We start from the raw sequence: 19,844 nt of genomic DNA on the forward strand, positions 1-19,844 counted from the left end.
AATGTGAAAGCCTCAGGGTGCGGGATGCATGGGCTTCCCAGCACAGAGCAACAAGGCTGGAAGACCCCACACTGTCATGTACTTCAGTCTGAGGTACCTGTGCAGAGCAGCTATTCTCTTGCTCTAGGAGATAGCCAAAGATGGACAATTTCTGTGAGTTTTTCCTGGCATCCTGGCAGGGCTGGGACTCGTGCAGCCCACACCAGGAAAAAAAAAGGTGGGAAAGGCGTCACGCCACTGCTTTGGCCTCACACCTGCATAAACACAGCTGGTTTTCCAGTCGCCTTTGAGTGCCTCTCATCTCAGGGAAGGGAACCTGGCTGAGCTCCCTCCGCCTAGCTTACAGCCACGTGTCCTGACTTGCTGAGATCTTTGCCCTGGCCTGCAGCGACTGGGAACAGCAACGACAATCTCCTGCAAAATAAAACGCAGCCTTATTAAAACCCCTTAGAAGCGTGAACTTGTCCGAGAGTATGGGCCTGATCCAGCACCCAGTATGGTCAGGAGGAGATAGATCAGCCTCTCCATGAAGAGCAGCCTCGTTAGCGGCTCTCATTTAGCAACCGGAGCTCTGAGTTTAAATCACTTGGCTGTTTTGCTCTGTTCCTTCCCAAGCACAGAGCATTTCCGATTTGAAGAATTGCTTTCCCATAATTAAATGAAAAAGAGTTAGTTGCAGCCCTCTGCACTAATTACTACCCAGTGAATGCAGAATAATGCATTATAAGTAGTACTGTATTGTATTTATTGTACAGGTATTGATGTGTGTTGGATTCGTTCTATTTTAGAGGCACTGCCATGGCAACTCGTCTCTCTTGACAAAGGCTTTATGTCAGAGCAGAAGTGGAAGACGCAGAAACTGAACTTCGGATAGCCAGTGAGATGCAGGCTGCCACCATTAACCTCACCAAAGCATCACTAGAAGACAAGCCAGTGTGTCCGTCTCCTGTCAAGTATCCCGCTCATGAGGGAATCACCGATTGCGAGGCAAGAACGGAGGCATGGCGGCATCCGGCAGTGTCTTTTTAAGGTAAAATGCAACAAATCTGTGCTGTGTTAGTCTCCGAGATGCCAGCTGCCCACATAGATTTAATCACTGGCATGTTTTAAGGAGAAAATAACAGCATGGAAGGTTTACCTTGATCTGACAGAGTTATTCAGTGCCATCAGTAATATGGCAGGTAACCAAACAGCTGGATAGATTAATGTAATGCCAGGTGGTCTTTGCTGCCTTTCACTACTACTCTTGTTCTCACTTTACATGTAACAGCTTTGCTACCATTTCAAGGTACTGCTACAGACTGTCAATTTTAGTTTTTTTGGGGGCGCTGGGCCTGGCTTGATTTCTTAGTCTGGCAATAGATTATCTAATCCTCTTCCAAGTCCTTTCTTATCACACCCGCTCCCATAAGCACCCCAGTTTTGACCTCTGAAAGACAAAACAAGAGCGAGGTTTGATCCCCGGGCAGGGTCCCAGGAGATATCCCCCCCCGTTGCTCACGCTGCAGCCCACGCTCTCTGATGGGTTTTATGGCCGCTGCTGCCACCAGCTCTGCAGTTGTCTGCTCCTAATCGTGTTGAGACCCGGGCTGGTTGTGCTGGTACCACAGACTTGAAATCAAGAATTTTTGTGACCCCTGGTTATATTTCTGGCTTTCTAAAAAAATAAGTTGACTTTGTCCAAAAAGATCTGGCAGTCGAATTAGCCTCACATACCATTCTGACTTGGGAAAGCCATCTTTGAACCCTGCCCTGAGTCACACTGGCAAGTAGGTGTTTAGCAGCAAATCTAGTCTGAAATAACTACTAAGCAACATATATGATGATGCAATAGGATTTTGCACACCTTGGGAAAACAGCGTGACCTGCAATATCAGTTTGGTATTGCGAATTTCACTGGTCTTTATCCAGTTGCCAAGCGTGGAAGTCAGTGAGGATGTACAACACAAAGCAAGCCAAAAGAGCACTGGAACAGCTTGCAGAGTGCCTGGCTCTTGCCAGAGTGATTAGTCCCCCACTGGTAAAAAAACCGACAACAATTACTGCCAATAGGTGTTATTTTAACCAAGCAAAGTGCATATTTATTTAGTGGCCTCTGTGGTATAGGAGGCACCATGTTTACTCTCCATCTGCTTTCCCTCATCCAAGCCTCTTTAGATTCTGGGTTGCTAAAAATGACTGGTGCTAATGACATTTGTCAACATAATTCCACAAATCACAAAGCAGTGCAAAAAAAACATAAGCAGGAAGAGATGACCTGAGTTTACAAGGAATTGTTTGCAGAGATTTTCTTTCTTGTGTAACAGCTTGGAGGAACTGGAAGACAAACAGACTCTGCGCGAAAACCCCCTTGTTTGGGGACAAGGGGGGACACAGGAGCAGGGGATATGAGATCCATATGTTTGTCTTATTTTGCCTCCTAAAGACTTGCTGTTCCCAGCCGTGATTTTTCTTGAAACGTTAATTATAGGAGCTGGGGATGTCAGCAGTGCTCTTAATAGTCTAACTTCAGTGCTGAAAAAAAATCACCCAATGCATAAATAGCCAGTTTTAGAAATAGCGATCAGCGTCAGCAAAAGCAAAATGCACCAGTGACTTGCATGAGGAGCGCAGGACTGCACTTCTGCCCACCCCACGCCGTGCTGGATGGGGTGCCCGGCAGTGGGTTTGTCCATGTGCCTGTGTGCTGGCTCCCAAAACCAACTTCAGGAGGAGTGGTGGGAACACGAGGGGCCAAGGAGGGTGCACCCAGAGCCGGCAGCGGTGAGGCACACAGGTGCAAGTACTGCTGGTGCCATCCAGGGGGTCACCTGAATGAGACAAATGAGTGAAAGGTGATGTGACTGCATGTGCCCCTGAGGACTGTTTAAATAGTCTTTGGGACAAGGTATATCAGTTCTCCCTTTGTGAGCAGATTAAATCGGTGCAATAAAACCAGGACAGGTATTTTGGTGTTTCAACCTCAAGTTACAAAGCTATGCCACTGGGTGCTTTATCAGCTGCCGTGCCAGGGAGAAGCCAGATGGTGCCTCACAGAGAGAAGGTGAGTGGCTGGGGCCATGGAACTGGTCCCCTCCTGCTGCAGGGCTGGGACCCAGCCGATTCTCTGCTACCAGACTCCCTGTCTAGAGATAACGCAAGCAGCTGCACAAGGTACCCAAAAAATGGCCAAGATCAAGATACAGGTCCAAGCCCAGTCACAGGTCCTCTACATGCCAAAAAACATTGGGCTGCCCAAGTGGCAATGAGTGGCATCCCCCAGCTTGCAGGTCCACTCAAAACACAGGGTGTACTCCTGAGGAGATGTGCCATGGTCACGAGCACCAGCCCATGCCAAGAGGGGCAGCTCTGCAGCCCTGACAGCCACCCCACTCGCTGGTTGGGTGCTCTGATGCCACAGCAGCACATGAAGATGGGACTGTGAGCAGCTGTGTGCAGGGTGTTTCTGATGAGGAGAATGACAGGTGATTCCCATCACAGTGATTAACACCTTTTCCCACTCTCCTAAGACCAAGACCATTGCATGCTCAGCCCTGTGTCTGCCTTGGTGAAAGTGTGCTCTCTCCCTTCCTCCTCCTCTCCAGTGTTGGCCCTGGGATGCTACAGAAGCTGCAGGAAAGAGTTGAGGAGGATTACAGGCTGCAGGCTCTCCACAGCCACACGCACCCTGCTCGTGCTGCAGGTACACCATGCCACCTCCACAAGCATCCCATGGAATTGCACCTTCTCACCCCAGATAGACAGCAGGCTTGTTGTCAGCATAATGGACCCAGCATAACCATGCCCATCACCTCTATCAGGATGTGGACACACAGAAACCCAAACAGTGCAGGTACTTGGGGACAGGGACTTCTTGGTTGGCAGGACGCTCCCCAAAAGCCACATGAGCCCGAGGGCCAAGGCTGTGCTCTCCCCTGTGGGGACACCCGGGCTGTGGCTGGTCTATCCCTCCCGTACTGCAGGGTATGAGGGGAGATGGAAACATTTGTGTTGGGGGGCGGGGTAAGACATCAGCATCCTGAAAAGAGACCTTCCCACATTGGTCCTCGGTTGAGGCCATGGGCTTCTCAGCACTGCTTAGGGGCTGGAGACTACAAGTTCAGCTTCTGTCAGCTTTGCAGGCTCGGCTGGCTCCCACTTACTTGTTTTTTCTCCTCTCTATTGCATAGACAATAAATACTGTTCACTTACCCTCACACGTAACGAGAGCATCTGCTGTCTCTGCAGTATCAGGGCACAGAAATTAAAGGCCACTTATGGGTGTGAAAACAAACTGGCAAGGAACCGTCTGCTTGGAGGGTGAAGTTGATTGCCTCTGACAAATTTGAAAGCTCTGCCCTGGTAATGCATGCTGGGGAAGAAAAAAAATTCAATTTAAATGTTACCCAGGACCAAGGCTGGTAGCATTGGCTACAAGGGCATATAGATAGGTGCTCTAGAGAGGAGATTATTTTTTCCCTTTGATCATCTGTCACAAGTAAGTTGTAAATTGGTTTTAGACTGTGAACGAGAAGGTGTTAAATGCCTTGTCATTCTTGTTGCAGCACCAACCTTCCAGAGAAGGACTTGGGTTACCCCAAGTAGGAGCCTGCCCTGGGAGTTACCTGTGTCAATATTCCCATTCTCTGCTAATCACCAATAAATTACTTATTCCTTCCCAACAGTTCCTAGCTGGGCTAGCTGGCAAACTCAGATTAATTAACCCTGGAGCCAGTTCTGCCCATGCTGTGAGACACTGAACAGCAGTATCAGTTTTCAAGTATTTAACAAACAGTTTCAGAAAAAAAATCAGGATAATACAGTTGCAGACCTGGACCTTCCATGACACTAGCAGTCATTGTATCATAAGAAAGCACTGCTAGGCCTAGAAACATCTTCTTCTGCACTGGAAGTGCTCAAAATGTGTGCAAATAATTTGTCAAGTGTCTGTTTTATTTGTCTTTAAGATCAGATACTGGGATGGCAAAACTACACATCCAATATTTATATCACATTTAAACAAGGGTTTGCTCACTTACTCTCTGATCTTCTCCCATCCATCTCTCCTTTCCTTGCATACCATTTAGTACAGACCCCAGCCAGAAAGAGCACAAGCACTTCTGTTCTGAGCATCCTTATTAATCCCTGGTGTATGCTGAATTTTCGCTCACATCATTGTGGTAATTTGTGATAGTACATATTTTTGCATGATGTAACTATCTTCTCAAGAAAGTAAAGCAATTGTTTTTCCACATCTCTCTTGTCCTGCTTGTGGTCTTTTTTATTAGTATTCTTCATTGCATCACTGATAAAAATAGATCCAAGCTCTACAATCCTCAACTCTCAAAAGGCAGGAGTTGCTGAAGGAACCCTGTGTGTGTTGTGCAGATCAAACCGTCCTCAGGAACTTGAAGCACAGGGCTCTTAGCATAGAAATGAGTTGGGTGATTCTTCAGGTGATCACTTCAAATATTTTTCTTTCTTGCATGAAGTCTTCTCGCCTGTCAAAACCTACAGTTTATGACAAATACCAATTAGCTGCTTTGGTAAGCTAACCTGTGAGCTGGTTTAGTAGAGTCTGCCTGACCCTGTCCTAATGACATCCTAGGTTTTTTTTGTCCTTTCTAGGGCTGTCATTCTTCTTTGTAACATAAACTTTCTCACTGATTTAAAAATAAATTATTGTAGCCATTAAAAAATACTAATGGGAGTAATCAATTTTTAAAATGAATCACTTTTAAAATAATACCGTGATCAAGATGATTGATTTTCCAGTTGCACGAAGCATTTAGCACAAAGACTTCTTCATCATAAAATCAATTGTGGAAGTTTGTTGAGCCTTAGCAGAAGCAGACACAGGACTTGTGTTGCACATCCCCCCCCGGCCTGTTCGGTATTTCACAATTCCCTGTGGATTTTGTGCAGAAGGCAGGGACAGGATGAGCTGAGAGGTCTTTGGCTGCCGCCAGGCTGTGTAAGGCTGTCGCTGGGCAGCACACGGGAGGGTGCTGGGCTGGTTGTGCACCTTGTGGCAGAAACCGGTGACCTTAAACAAGCTACCAAGTCTGACATGTTTCAGAGCATCAGGAAGATCGTCAGCCTCATTAAAGGGTCTTCTGCAAGCCCCTTGTGCAGCCTGAACTTATATCTTTACCTTTACAGTTGCATTGAACAGAAGGCAATAAAAATGGCACCAGCCATTACTTTTAAGCTGAGGCTCTGCTCTGCCACATGGTGCACACTGCAGGAAAGACAGGAAAACACACAAGACTCTTCCTCCCTCAACCAGAGACGAGCAAGGGTATCAAGGTATCAACACCTCCTGCCTGCCCAAGGGCCCACCTGGGAAGGCTGGGATGAGCTGGGAAGGAGCTATGGGACACTGCGGGTAGACGGAAGGGCTGCTGGGGAGACGAAGCTCAAACTGTAGTCTGGGGGGGGCTGGGCTGCACAGGAGAGGAATAACCAACCTGCCCTGTTGCAAATGCTGCAAAAATACCGAGTGTACTGCTGAGGCTGCCCATGGACACTGCTGGCTCATCCGGCTTCAACTCTTGTGACGCAGAGCGGCCATGAGGGGTGGCAATGTCCAGTCCCTGCCGCTGCTATGTGCCACTGGCCTTAAAAGTCCCTGGGGAAAGGGAATGGTGGGGAGGGTCTGCAGGCGGTCGTGCCTGTGCGGCTGGGACTGCAGGGTGATGCTTACACAGGCTTGGCGCTGGGAGTTCCTGCAGCTCTCGCTGCTGCCAAACAGACTTCACTGCAACCAGTCGTCTGCAGCGAGGTGTTTCATTCCAGGATGGCAGCACAACCCACAAACTCTGGAAGGCATCTGGATTTTACCATGGAAGCAGGTAAGGCAGTTCCTAATCACTGCCTGAATGTGAACTGCCAACATACCTTTTCAGTGTGGTTCAAGGGTATTTCCACAGCTTTGGACCAACTTTATCCTGAGGCTTCTCCTCAGTCGATTATTTTCCTTTGACGTTTTGAATGCTGGTAGCAAGCTCATCTAATCTCAGAGAGGTCTCTTGGCAGAGGGAAGCAGACGAAGTCATGAAGTGGTTCTCATACCATTTTACTCTAAGCTTGAAGGGCCTGATTTAGATCAACAGTTTGTAGAGGGACCTTTAATCAAGTTGCTCAACTTTCCTTTGGATGTCTAAGCACTCTGTATTCTGAATCTTAATTATGTTCTTCAATGACTTGGGTTTAATGTTATATTCGTTCACAATATATTCATTCTAGACTGACATGAGTTAAAAAAGTATAAACTACATATTTAATGGATCTGTGGCTTGAGGGACACTTTTAGCAAAAAGCCAGAAAATATTTGAAGGCCTGTTTCTGCTGGAAGATAAACAGGTGTTTGGTAAGCCAGCTCCCCAAATGAACAAGCATTCAAATAGGATCTTAATTTAGAAAATGAAGAATAAGAAAAGTGTCATCAAATTCAGATTGGATATTCCTTTGCCCTATTACTATGAGCTTCCTCTTTCATCAACTACGAGTTCAGCGACCTGTTTTTTATTTAGAGTTTGAGAGTGCAAATACTTCATGTTTGTAAGCATACCAAACTGTTCCGTAACTTCATCTTTTTAAAAAAGAATGGAGGTAAACAATGGCATTCAAACAAAAGAAAATAGCACACAACACTGCATGAAAGTTTTAGGTTTTTTAAAGTAATCATTTTATCTTTCTTTTGGATGACATCGTTTATTGTAAGACATCATTTTTATTAAATACACTGTAATACAAGAGACTTTCCATGTCATGTCAAGAGAAGCTGGTCACATGATTCACAAACAAAACTTTTAACACTGATACCTAGGCATCACTTTGAAATCAGCCAAGATGCATGAAAGTTTTAAAGCAATGACTTGTTATAACAAACTGCAAAACAAGAACCACTAAATATTTCCACGGAGACATCACGTTAAAAAAAAGTAAAAAGAAAGGAGAAAGATAGCTCTACACACCATGTCACAGTTTGGTGACAATATAGAGATTTATATTAATATGTAGATACCTTCCTCTTTACCTTAAGTGACAAAGAGAGTGGTATCTAGAAATATATATATACATAAAGTATAGGTGGAGAGCAGGGCCGGGACAAATATTTCATAATTGATTCTCTATTGGTGATTCAATTAAACATCAATGTTGAATTAAATTACTTGTATATAAAACATTCTTAGCTGCTTTTCTTTAAGTTACAGAAAGATACATATAAGCTGCAAGATATAGGCCTCTGGAAAGATTCAATTTGATCTCCGTTTTCTCACATATTCCAATCAAACAGCCTCATTACTAGCAGCTTCTATTATCCTTGCCCAAAGTATTCAGTGTTCATAAAATACCAGCTGTTCATCACTCAGAACCTTCTACAAGCAAACAAAAAACCCCCACAGACCTGGTCTAGAATGCATAGACGGAAAAATAACACACCCATCATTTCCCATTTCTGCTCCTGAGACGTATGTTGAAAAGATGGCAAAATAGTCACTTGGTTGCTATTGTGAAATTCACAGTGTTTTCCCTGCAACATGTAGACTTTATTTTTTTTTTTTGCTTCATATTTGTGATGAACGTAGCACATCCCCCCCGCCCCACCCAGATAAAGGTGTTTTAACTAAGGCTTTAAAGGACCTCTTGATTCAAAGCAGCAGTGGTTCGTCCCAGCTCTCACAACAAGAAAATACAACTTCCTGTGCTATCAAAACCTTCCTCTTTGATTAGAAATCCCGCTTTGTTCCCCAGCCCCTCCCCACTCCCCTCCCTCACATTTTATAGCAGTATTTGAAATTCAGTTACAGGCTGCAACAACCCAGACACAGACTTGTCCTAACACATATGCATTGTACCTTAGTCATCCAGTGACCTAACCATTTTATTGGGTTATTTAATTTCTTTTTAAAATATTTTGTGAAAGTCTACATCAACCACAACAAAAACAATCTCTCAGAAAGGTGGGGAGGGGTACAGAGAGAAAGGGAGGGAAAAAGAGAAAGAAAGAGAAAGGAAGAAGGAAAGAAGGAGAAAAGGAAAGGAAGGGGGGAAAAAAGAAGAAAAGCAAGCAATAAATAGCAAGAAAGGATGAAAAAGAAAGAAAAAGAGAAAAAATAGGCAGTTACTTATTAAACTGTAGACAATACACAGATATGTTGTTTTATAAATCAAAATTAAAATTAATGAAGCCCTTTTAAAAAGGGTGCTCCATCACGCATCATGGGGTGCTGTTGCTTTACATGTATCTGTTGTCCACGGGCAGTTCCAAGTTCTGCAGATCTATTGGGAGTGAAGGACAGAGTGTGGCGAATGCTGCTATTATTACTGCTGAATTTTGGTGTTCTCATTGTCCTACAAGTCGTGTTGCAGTCTGAATAGTCCAGCTCATTCTTGGAATTATTTCATTACTGCAGACGAGTATAAAATGCTAATGGAGCTGCACTGTTATTCTAGGACAATAAAACAACAATAGCACAAACCCAGAAATGACAGTAAAACAAACTGTTTTCCAAGCTTGGAAGCTTGCCTGTTCATTTCATTCTGAGAAATCAACAAGTGAGATGGGAATGGAAGAAACGTTTTTGTGCAATCATCTGGGGAAGAAAAGTGCTTGTTGTTATATCTCTGGCATTCTAGCACTGCCTCTGCTGCACACCAGTTAAAAAGTTGAATCTTACAAACATAGAAAAAGAAATATCAAAACAAAAAAGAATTATTTTGGTTACTCAGCAGACTTTATCAATTTATTAATAGCACTCTAATCATCATTTGTAATAATGTAGGCATATGTAAATTTATACATATACACACAGCCCATACATAATGTGCATGCATGTCTGCACATATATAAATAAAATACAACAGACATAGGCATACATGTATATGCTATGTGTGTGTATATATATATGCCATTTGCAAACACACATATGCAATATATATTACATATATCAGTTCATAGCACAGTCCAGAAAGACTTTTTAAATGAGCCTGATTGTCGTATTTACTGTGCACACAATTTAGCTGACAGTGCAAGCATGATGAATACGCACATATACTCACCCTTCATTGTGACCTGAACATATTTCTTCATCTTCCCTGCTCATTCTGCTACACTTACCCACCTTTTCATGAACAAACGCAAACTATGTATAGCTACAGTTTATAGCTTGTCTACTGTGATTATACATTTTATGCACTATCAAGAACATTAATGATATAGGTCAAAGTTATCCATACCAGTGGCTCTGTAGAACATTTGGTCCTTTAAAAGTTTAACATACTACTATGTTATTGCACAATGCATTGTAACACTATTTATTCTCTGAAATGACTCTAATAGTCTCACTAGTAAATCAAAAAGAAGATGCCACTAAGTACATTTTCAGGGTTTTGTGGTTATTTTTGGTATACATTCTTTCAGTGCTTGCAAAACCCACCTGTTTGCTTTTAGGCTGGAGCCTGCTTTCCAGTAGAAGCATCATCTCAGATGCCTTTTTCTTCAGCTCATAAGAAACTAAGACAGAACACAGCAGGTAGAAACTTAGCACCCCCCTCCACCACCTGCAGGTCCTCCCACTGCACAGTAAGAGCAGACTCGGACACCTTTCTTTTCCACCACTGTCGTTTTGAAAATCAATTTCAAATTCTTTTAAAACACAACATTCAGATTCTCAAGAGAATGGGTTTCACTGGATACTCAGTCTTCATCTAGCTTTCTGTGTGAGCTTCCAAGACAGTCTAGATAAAATCTTAAGGCCCATTTTGTAGGAATCTTCCTCTGGCTTTTTGTGTGTTTCCAGTTCAGTAGTGGTTAAGAAATAACATCTAGTTTATTAAAGAAATACTGAGTATGGCTTTATAGTTACACTGTCATGTTTATTTGTAATGCTGCCTTTTCAATAACAAGGAGAAGGGTAAAACTTCATCAGTGTCCACTGAACTGTTTTCTTTTGAAAATGTTCAGAATCTTTATGAGCTAGCTCTAAAAGGTTCTGAAGGAAAAACCTAAAGTGCCTCAATAAATAATACATGTGAGCAAATTATATATTAAATGTGCTATGGGAACACTTATAAAAATAAAATGCTTAATTTATTAAATAAAATATCCCCAACACAAAGATGAAGGACTATTTTGATCTGGCTCATATCTGTAAAAGTAACAAAAAGAGAAAACAGAAAGAAAGATCACTTTTTTTGCAGTAACGCCCCCTCACAGAGGGAGGCAAAAGTCTTGAGGAATAGGTAAGGTAGGTTTTCATTTGTAAGAATTCTTATTAAAAATAATCCTAACTCTAAATTTGAAATCGTCAACTTCCAGTTTGAAAAATAACAGGTATGTCCATGCAGCTGTCATCAACACAGTGGCCATGCAAATGTTGTACACATACAATGCCAATCCAACCAAAAGTAAATGATTTTTAAGAGTGAATGTTGGTAATGACAGCACTTGTACCAATACAAACATGGTGTTTAGCTCAAGGTCTTTGCACTCTGAATAGTGAGCCATAACCTCAGAGTGATTTGTTTTCTCTAGAGATCTCTATCCCCTGCTATGGCTCAAACATAGCCAGTGATCTCTGTGCTTTAGATTATACACATTATATCAGCCTATTGTATATACATTGTAAAGGCATTTTAACATGGCTAATGTCCTCCATTAGCCCCTTCTAATGAAATATAAGTTATATTGTTATGAGTTCGCTATGCCTACTAGGATGTACTACAAGATGAGTGATAGTTTCTGCACAAAGGGCATTAATCAACAAAGACCATGCACAGTTTTGCTTGCACAGTTTAAAAAAAAAAAAAAAGGATTGAGGAAGGAAGGAATATGCTGCTGGACAAGCACAGTATAAGATACACCTGCCCCAGCATCTACAGTTTGTCCTATCTTATCAAAATCCTTAGTTTCAACATGTGATCCTGAAATTAATACTGTACATTAATAAGCCTAGCTTCAGCCTTTATTAAAAAAGACTAGCTGGAGAACATTTTTATACCAGTGGCATGACAACATCCTACCAGAAGACAAAATAAGGGCATGTGTTTAGTTTATCATGTTGTAATGTAATTGTGTGCAGTGCAGGCAGCATCTTTTTCCCTTTTACTTGCATCTGGCAACGAAAGGTGCTGGCAAAGCACCTCCTTGAACAATCCCTTTAGTCCTCAGAAAGACTCTTCAGGGAAAGTGGTAAATCCCCTCTTGCCTTCTATCAAATCTTTTCAGTGTTTATTTGTGGGGTTGGATGCCATCTGATCCCCTAGTTCCTCCAGATAGTGTATGACACAAGACTCTCTTCTTTCCATCTGGCTTTATCTCCATAAGGAACATGCTTCATGTAGAGAACACCAGTCTTCTTTTTCCACCCTCATGCCAATGGAAAAAAGTTGAGGTGAATTCATAGAAACTCTCAGTAGCTGTACAGCAGAAATCACAAAGTTCAAGTCAAATATATTTTTCCCTTTTTTTCATCCACATCAAAGGCATGAATACAACAAGGCATTGTTAGTTGTGGTGGGCAAACTGAAGAGTCTGCTGATATAACAGATCAGGTTTTTAAGGCCTTTGTCTATGCAGAGTAACAATGATGCAGAAGCCAAATTGATTAGAAATACAGGAGAGAAGAAAAAAATGATAGAAACTAAAAGACAGAGAGAGAGAGAGGAGATACATCCCAGTAATGTCTAAAAAGTCAATACTGTGTCTACAGATGGAGAAGTGCACATTGCTTGCCCTTTGAAAGCTTCTCCGCGACTTCATCATTAATACTGTCAAAGTTAAGAACACATCTTAATGGAGTCCAGCGGCAGTTGAACACATTCATTCCCGTAGCCCATGAGAAGAAATGCTAGGAGACTTTAGCCTAAAATATCCAAGTAGACTGGAGATGCCTTGGCCAAGTTCTGGAGGAGGGAATGGATTTCTTTGATGTTGAGCCTCATGTGAGGCTCCCGTTGCCAACAGCCCAGCATCAAGTCATACACTTCCTTGGGGCATGTGCGAGGTCGCTGCAGGACTCGGCCCTGAGTGATGCACTCAATCACCTATGAGAAACCACAAGGAAAGGATCAGCACAGCTGTGCCAACTACGTGGGAGTCATCTATGGAAGAATGAACTGCTAATCGCCACAGCAGCCTCACTAGTGGTAGCCACCCAGCCAACTCCGCGAAGGGCTGCGTTTCTAGGTAGACACACGAGCAGCGGGCTGCGATCTGGAAAAATCACTGTAATGTAAGTTGTCAAGGAGCAATAACTTCACTGATGTTAAGTTCACCCACATTGCCCTTTCCACTTGTGAGGGAATGATAGCCAGGAAGTAATCTCATACCTCTTCTCTCTACCCATCTATCAACCTCACCTCATCTCAGGAGGATGCTAAGTTTTCACCCTGCTCACACAGAGCATCTGTGGCTCTCCCTCCCTCCCTCCCTCCTTAAACTTAGGAGTATCAGTGTGGCTAATCTCTGGACAGGGGTTACTTGTGACTGCCTGGAAATCAAGAGATCTCCAGATTACTTCAGTCTATCCAAGAATGGTTTCGGACAACCACTCTGCAACAATGACATGTATGATATGGAATAGAAATCACGCAAAGCCTGTTCAGGAGATAGCTAAGCTCCTATTCATTACTTCACGGTATTTCTCAATATCCAGAGCAGACGCTATCCTATAGAAAGGAAAAAGCTAAATCCCAACTGGTATAGTTCTACTTGGACAACTTCCATCCACCCTGGGGAGAAAAGGGTAAAAAGGATGAAATTCAACCAGAAAGTTCATGACAGTACCATAAATACCTGATATCAGAGGTTTTGCTTTTACAAAACAAACTTGTTGTTGCCCCTTCTTCAGAGAAGCTACACCAACAGCTAATGCGCTAGCCTTCCCAATGCAGTCTGAGAATGTATTACACACACCTCATTGTTTGAGAGCTGATACCATGGCTGTTTGCCATAGGTAAAGATTTCCCATAATACAACGCCCAGGCTCCAGACATCGCTTTCTGTGGTGAACTTCCTGTACATGATACTCTCTGGAGGCATCCAACGAATGGGCAGCATGGTGTGACCCCCAACCTGAGAAAAACAAATTAAAGAGTCAGAAATAATTCCTCCAGACCCTCACAAGGAAGAATATCAAGATGTTAAATAAGGAGAATCCATGGTTTCTTTTTTTCCCATCTGACACCATTCACTTCGAGGAACTTTTAAGAACTAGTGATTCACGGTCCAAACTCCTCTCCTCTCAAGAACAATCACTACCGTGATAGGTTTCTCAACAGAATCTCCAAGGACGTTGTTTCTGAAGTGCAAACTCATCTTTAACGTTTACTTGGCACACTTTACCCAAGGAACAGGAAGCTCTATAAAATTATTAATTAATTTAGCCTACAACCCACTTTAAATTAGGCCAGTTTTACTCTCCTTTTTAACACCCAGGAAACTAAAAAAGATTCACGAAATGAAATCTGCACTGATGATCCTCCTAGAAACTCAGCGATATGAACTGAAATCCATGAAGACACAGTGGTCTGACCGCATGACATGGTAGGATCAGGTTCTGTATGGTTTAATATCCTAATTTTGGATATTTGAATTAAAGCAATGCTATTTTCTGTTGATTATTTCCAAAGTTAATTCATCAAATTATTTTGTTCCACATTAACTACCCAGTTCTACACAGCTTTAAAAAAAAAATTCAGTCCTTTGGATATATTCCCTTGATAATAAACAACTTGTAAGACATGGACTCCTATCCCAATCAATTCATACTGAATGGGATCTTTCACCAAATGAATGCCTTTCTGAAAATCTCTTAGAACATTTTTCATTTTCCCCAGAATGCTATCCTTCCTTAAAATTACGCTTCCTAACCTTTATTTAAATTTTGAAAAATCTCCTATTTCCAGTTTCTAAACAATTTATTGCTCCTGATATGTCCCATTCTGACTGGATCACATCAATAAAGAAATCCACTCAAGTACTTCTAAAATAGTCTAACTGCTGAATTACTGTGATATAGATATATAGACATTCTGATTACTTTTGCATCAAGACATCTGCAAATATTTCCAAGGAAGTTAAAAAAAAAAAAAAGGCAAGCTTTTTCAAGGACATCTAACTTTTTATTAACTCTCATTTTCCTGTCTGAAAACGTATTTAGTTATGAAACCACATTTGCGCTTTCAAGATTCTATCAATTCAAAATACTATTTCTCCTTGTGCGACTTCAAATTTGTTGTTATAAATAATAACCTCCTTGTTCTCATGTTGAAACAGCAAATGGAAGGAAAAGCCAACAGAAGTTCAGTCAGGGTTCACATTATTTCTAAATCACGTAGAACATCCATTTCCAGCTATTTGTCAGTAATTCAGCATTAGTGCAGCATACCAAAACCACCGCTACGGCTGTGAGGGCTCAGTCCTGTTCCGTGCATCATCACACTCACTACTGACTCCATAAAAACAGAAAGTCATGCTAAAATTTTCATAGACTTGGTTTGTTACTCGGCTCTTCTTTGCCTTCCCCTACATGAGATGCCATGTGAGCGACAGAGGAGTATTTTTTGTCAGGAAACTGAATCAAGTGCAGGACTCGTGACTTCAGTTCCTGGCTACATTGTGGATTTGCTTCTGACTCAATGCAGGTTGCTGTGCACAGATTTCAGAACCATTCAAAAGGGGACTCAATTCTTGCGGCTTTCCACCTAACTTAAAAAGATACACGTGAGCACTCCATTGACAGAGAATGGATACACATTTTTAAGTGCTTTGCTCAATTTGGCCCATTGACCTCGGTGTTACAGTCTACCCCTCTGGGCGGCAGACTCGCTGTAAGGCTCTGGGTATCAGCATTTTTAATCACCTTTGCCTGAGAAGTCACTCGATGTAGAGAGTTTGAAGTAACATACAAACAGGTTGAGATGCAAACAAAGCTTCAGTTTCCCACTTTATCACAACCTAAACTGACAGGGCAACCAAACAGCTCCAAACCACCACTTTTACTGCCATCTTGAGAGGTATTTCATTAGAAAGTCAGAAAAGTTAGTCCTTTAGAAACATGCAGCCACAATCACCCGGACAAAGGGCAGGTGCCATTAAAAGATGGTTAGTGATGAGAAGCTTTTGGTCTCATCAAATATTGAAATCGCTGTTAGATCTGCTCATCATATAGCCTCTGCCACTAGTTCTTTTTTGGCAATTTCTTTGACTCATTCCTTAACAATTAACGAAACCTACAAACAATAAAATATGTGCGTATTTTTTCTTATTTGTCACATCTTACACCAAGAGATTTTGAAAAAACTATTAAAAAACCCCAACATTCTCCAAATCTTCTTTTCCCATGGTTCCTTGCTACAGAACCACAGTGTATTTGTGGTAGGACTCTACTGTAGAGTTTCCAATGTCATTCAGTAAAATGAATGACACACCTCTAGAGTGATGATGATAAACTGCCACCAAATGATGGCTCTACGATGAACTGATCTGTAACATCACAGACCTAGCTGTCTCTCTGTGCAGTCATAACAAGACTGACTCATCAGTATTGAAACCAAGAATTTGATTTACAGATAAGCACGAGCCACAGGGCTCTTTGGTGTTCTTCCCACATCATCTTGCCTGGAGCTGTGTCCATTTCTGTCCCTGAAGGCAGAAGACTTCACTGGGCAGAGTACTTGTCCAGGACTGAGAAGTCCTGAGGTCTCTCCATCTCTATCATTGCCAATATAAATAATTTTAGGCAAAATTACTTCCAACACCTCAGCATCTTTGTGAAGATAATATTTAATGCCTTGCAAAGTATCAATAAAAGTATTATAAGGGGTGCTCTTCTTGCCAGATGGCATTGGAAGGAAGACAGAATATCGGTGCAACACTGAGCACCACCTGTGGCAGGCTGAGCATCTACCCACGGTCCAAGAGCTAGTTTCAACTCCGATTTCAGTTCAGCCACATCAAAAGCACAGGTCAGGGCCCGGTCAAAGGCACTTTTTCTAAATGCACATTTCACTCTCTACTAATGATCAGTGGTTTACGGAGCCAACACTCACTCAGCTCAGAAAAGCATTAAGGGCTATGTTAGGTATATGCTTAAAATGAAATGCTTCAGAACTTGCTTGAACTGAAGTCTGGGACTTGACATCACTGTTTGCAGGATACCTGAAACAAACTGCCAGTCAGTTATGAGCTTCTTTTGATTTTTATTGGACTTTTGAGTCCAAGCACACACAATTGTGCCATAATAGCAGTGAAGAGAGGTGGAGTGCCTTTTTGCTGTTGTTGCCAAACTCCCAGCAAGGCTAAGGGCTTTCCAAGAAAGACCAATGAAGGAAAACACAACTACACAGACCAAACTTTAAAGATGCTGAGTGCTTCAAAGGGATGCGTTCTGTGTATGCTGTAATAAGAAATGCAAGTATTACACAGCTCTTGGATAGCATCAGCATTCTGCAGGACAAAGTCCCTGCTATGCACACTGTAATTGCAGTGCTGCGTGATACATGTAATTTTAAAACGGTTATGTGCTAAGCAGACTACAGTTGCAGGTAAATAACACCTTCATATTCAGTCTAGCTAAGGTTATGACAGGTTTAAAAGCATCACAGTTTAAACTTAATATGCTATCACTTTAAAATCCATACTGTAGCTGTAAAAATGCTGCAAAAATTACCACTTTATGGAAAGAAATTAGGGTATATCTTCTTGATGCTTACACGAAAGCAGCTGCATTATGATGGTACATACTTATTTAGAATTGCACTTCTACAGATCCTTTCTGGGACTTAAGTACTTCCTTCCAAATACCAGTTTATGAAAGCAAGCACTCCCCAGCCCAGCCGTAACCTTGTATTACATTCCCTACTTGCTTTTACTAGCAATATTGGGCTAGAAAGCCTGGTGAATTAGCTTTTGCAATGTACAAACTATCCACAGAGAGGAGACTGCTATGCCAGATCAGTGAACTATGATGTTCTCCAAAGAAGCACTTCCAAGGGGAAACCGCCACGCTGTTCCACATATGAAATGTTGCACTTTCAACAATACAATGTCATTCCACTTGTCACCACTTTCAGCACTCATCTTTTAAATGAATTTAGCACTTTAGAAGGTGCCAGATAAACCAACCTTGAACATTGTTTTTAACTAGTTGCAAATGTCAAGCTTCAAGGATTGCTGTAGAAGCACCATGTCTTAGCCCTGAAGCATGGGATCTAATTCTAGACTTTGCTAAAGTTTGTTCACTATCCTGTTTCACAGGCACTAGGAAATGGTAAGCCTTGTCTAATGCAGAAATTTCAGTTTTAAGAAGGAAACCAGTCCTGTAGTATGAAATTCTGTGGAAGATGATTTTTGTTGCCCAAGGGTCTGCACACTCCATCCATCCATCCATCCATCCATCCATCCATCCAATGTAAACCTAGCTTTCTTGCACATTAATATTATTGCTACAGACAAGAGCCCTCAGCTGATTGTCATCAAGCTAAAGGCAGGCAATCACTGCAATTTCCCTATGCCAATTAAAAATGCATCTGTTGATACTCTGCCCCAGTCACTCTTTCAACATCTACTGCCCAACTGCCATGGGAACCCAAAGCCCTGTCGCTCGATGTTTGTGAGCAAACAGGTATGCTTTCTTACGAAGAATGAGCAAATGAAGCCTTGTGCTTCTGCTGGGTGCAGGAGGCTGTGTGTGGAGCCAGGGGAAGCCAGCCTACAGAGATAGAAGCAGGCTTTATGTGGGGCTGCACAGATAAGATGGACACCACGGGCTGGGAAAGGCACAAGAAATAATGTTGCTAAGATGACCACTCAATCAATTCACACTCGGTTTACACCTTACTCATTTGTATCATGAAGAGGGAGGGCTAAATGGATTGGCCACATGTTTGCAAGGCATGCCAGCTGCAACCTGGTCTTACCATAGCAGCACTGGGGGCTGCAGTGCTGCAGATACGACAGCAGCAGAGCCATGCCGTAGGGTGCTGCAGGGGCTGACCAAAGGACAGGACAGGGGCTAGCTGCAACAGGCAGTAATCCCTCTTCCTGCTAAATGCTGGTGGTCATATTTGGAGATGCTCCAGCACTCCTAGAGAGGACATCAAATCCAACCCCCAGCTTTTGCAGGCATTGTATTACATAACCCTTTCCCCATTTTTTTCAATTTCTGGCTTTAAGTAGTTGGTTACTCTGAATTCATGCAGTAAAAAGCACAGCAACCAGCTGCATAGCATTGGAAAACAGACTTTCCCATTTACGTTCAGCGTTCCCAGGTTCCCACGATTCCCACAGAGTGACATTGCAGCAATGTGTCACAGCGCTTTGTGTATTCTCTAAAGACTAGTGATGCTTTTTCTGCCAACAGGATAAAAGTAATCTTTTTACTTTGTGAGCCCAATGAACCTGAATGACTAACCCATGGGTTTCAGCCCTGATCCTGCCCAATGCTCTGTCTGGCTTGACTGCTGCATCTCTCCAGAGCCCTGCTGATCTCAGACCTTTTGCAGTTCAGGGTGGTAGTCTTGAAAGCAGCAACATAGTTCAGCATATGCTTAAATTAACTGTCATGTCACAAGTATATACTCAGTCTCTTTAATGCAACTGGATTTTAGTTTGTCAAACTGGCACCAAGTTATACTTTTTCATTCATTTGTTCATCTCCTCATAAAAAAGCACCCTGTACACTTGCAGGATTACAGCATTTCAAGGTAGTTTTTGCTGTTTATATATTGGTCTTCTGACTTGTTTCCCCATCTCCAGATGACAGAGCTGCAAAGAAATGTTTTCTGCCAAAACTATCATGTCTCATTGCTAAGACTGAAAACCTTGCTTCTCCTGGTGAACATCTTCCCCGCCC

The 19,844-nt window shown here is 42.4% G+C and overlaps 1 protein-coding gene across 1 annotated transcript; it reads right to left on the bottom strand.

The window, feature by feature from the left end:
* Window positions 1–12,450: 12,450 nt before the first annotated feature.
* LOC104166229 (BDNF/NT-3 growth factors receptor-like) lies at window positions 12,451–14,062 on the bottom strand (the record flags this gene model as incomplete). Its single annotated transcript, XM_009706090.1, has 2 exons — window positions 12,451–13,032; window positions 13,904–14,062. Coding segments are annotated over 2 exons (345 nt in total), but the record flags the coding sequence as incomplete, so codon positions are not given.
* Window positions 14,063–19,844: the final 5,782 nt, after the last annotated feature.

The sequence above is a fragment of the Cariama cristata genome, unplaced genomic scaffold (assembly GCF_000690535.1).
Source record: "Cariama cristata isolate BGI_N322 unplaced genomic scaffold, ASM69053v1 scaffold14098, whole genome shotgun sequence".
Lineage (NCBI taxonomy): Eukaryota > Metazoa > Chordata > Aves > Cariamiformes > Cariamidae > Cariama > Cariama cristata.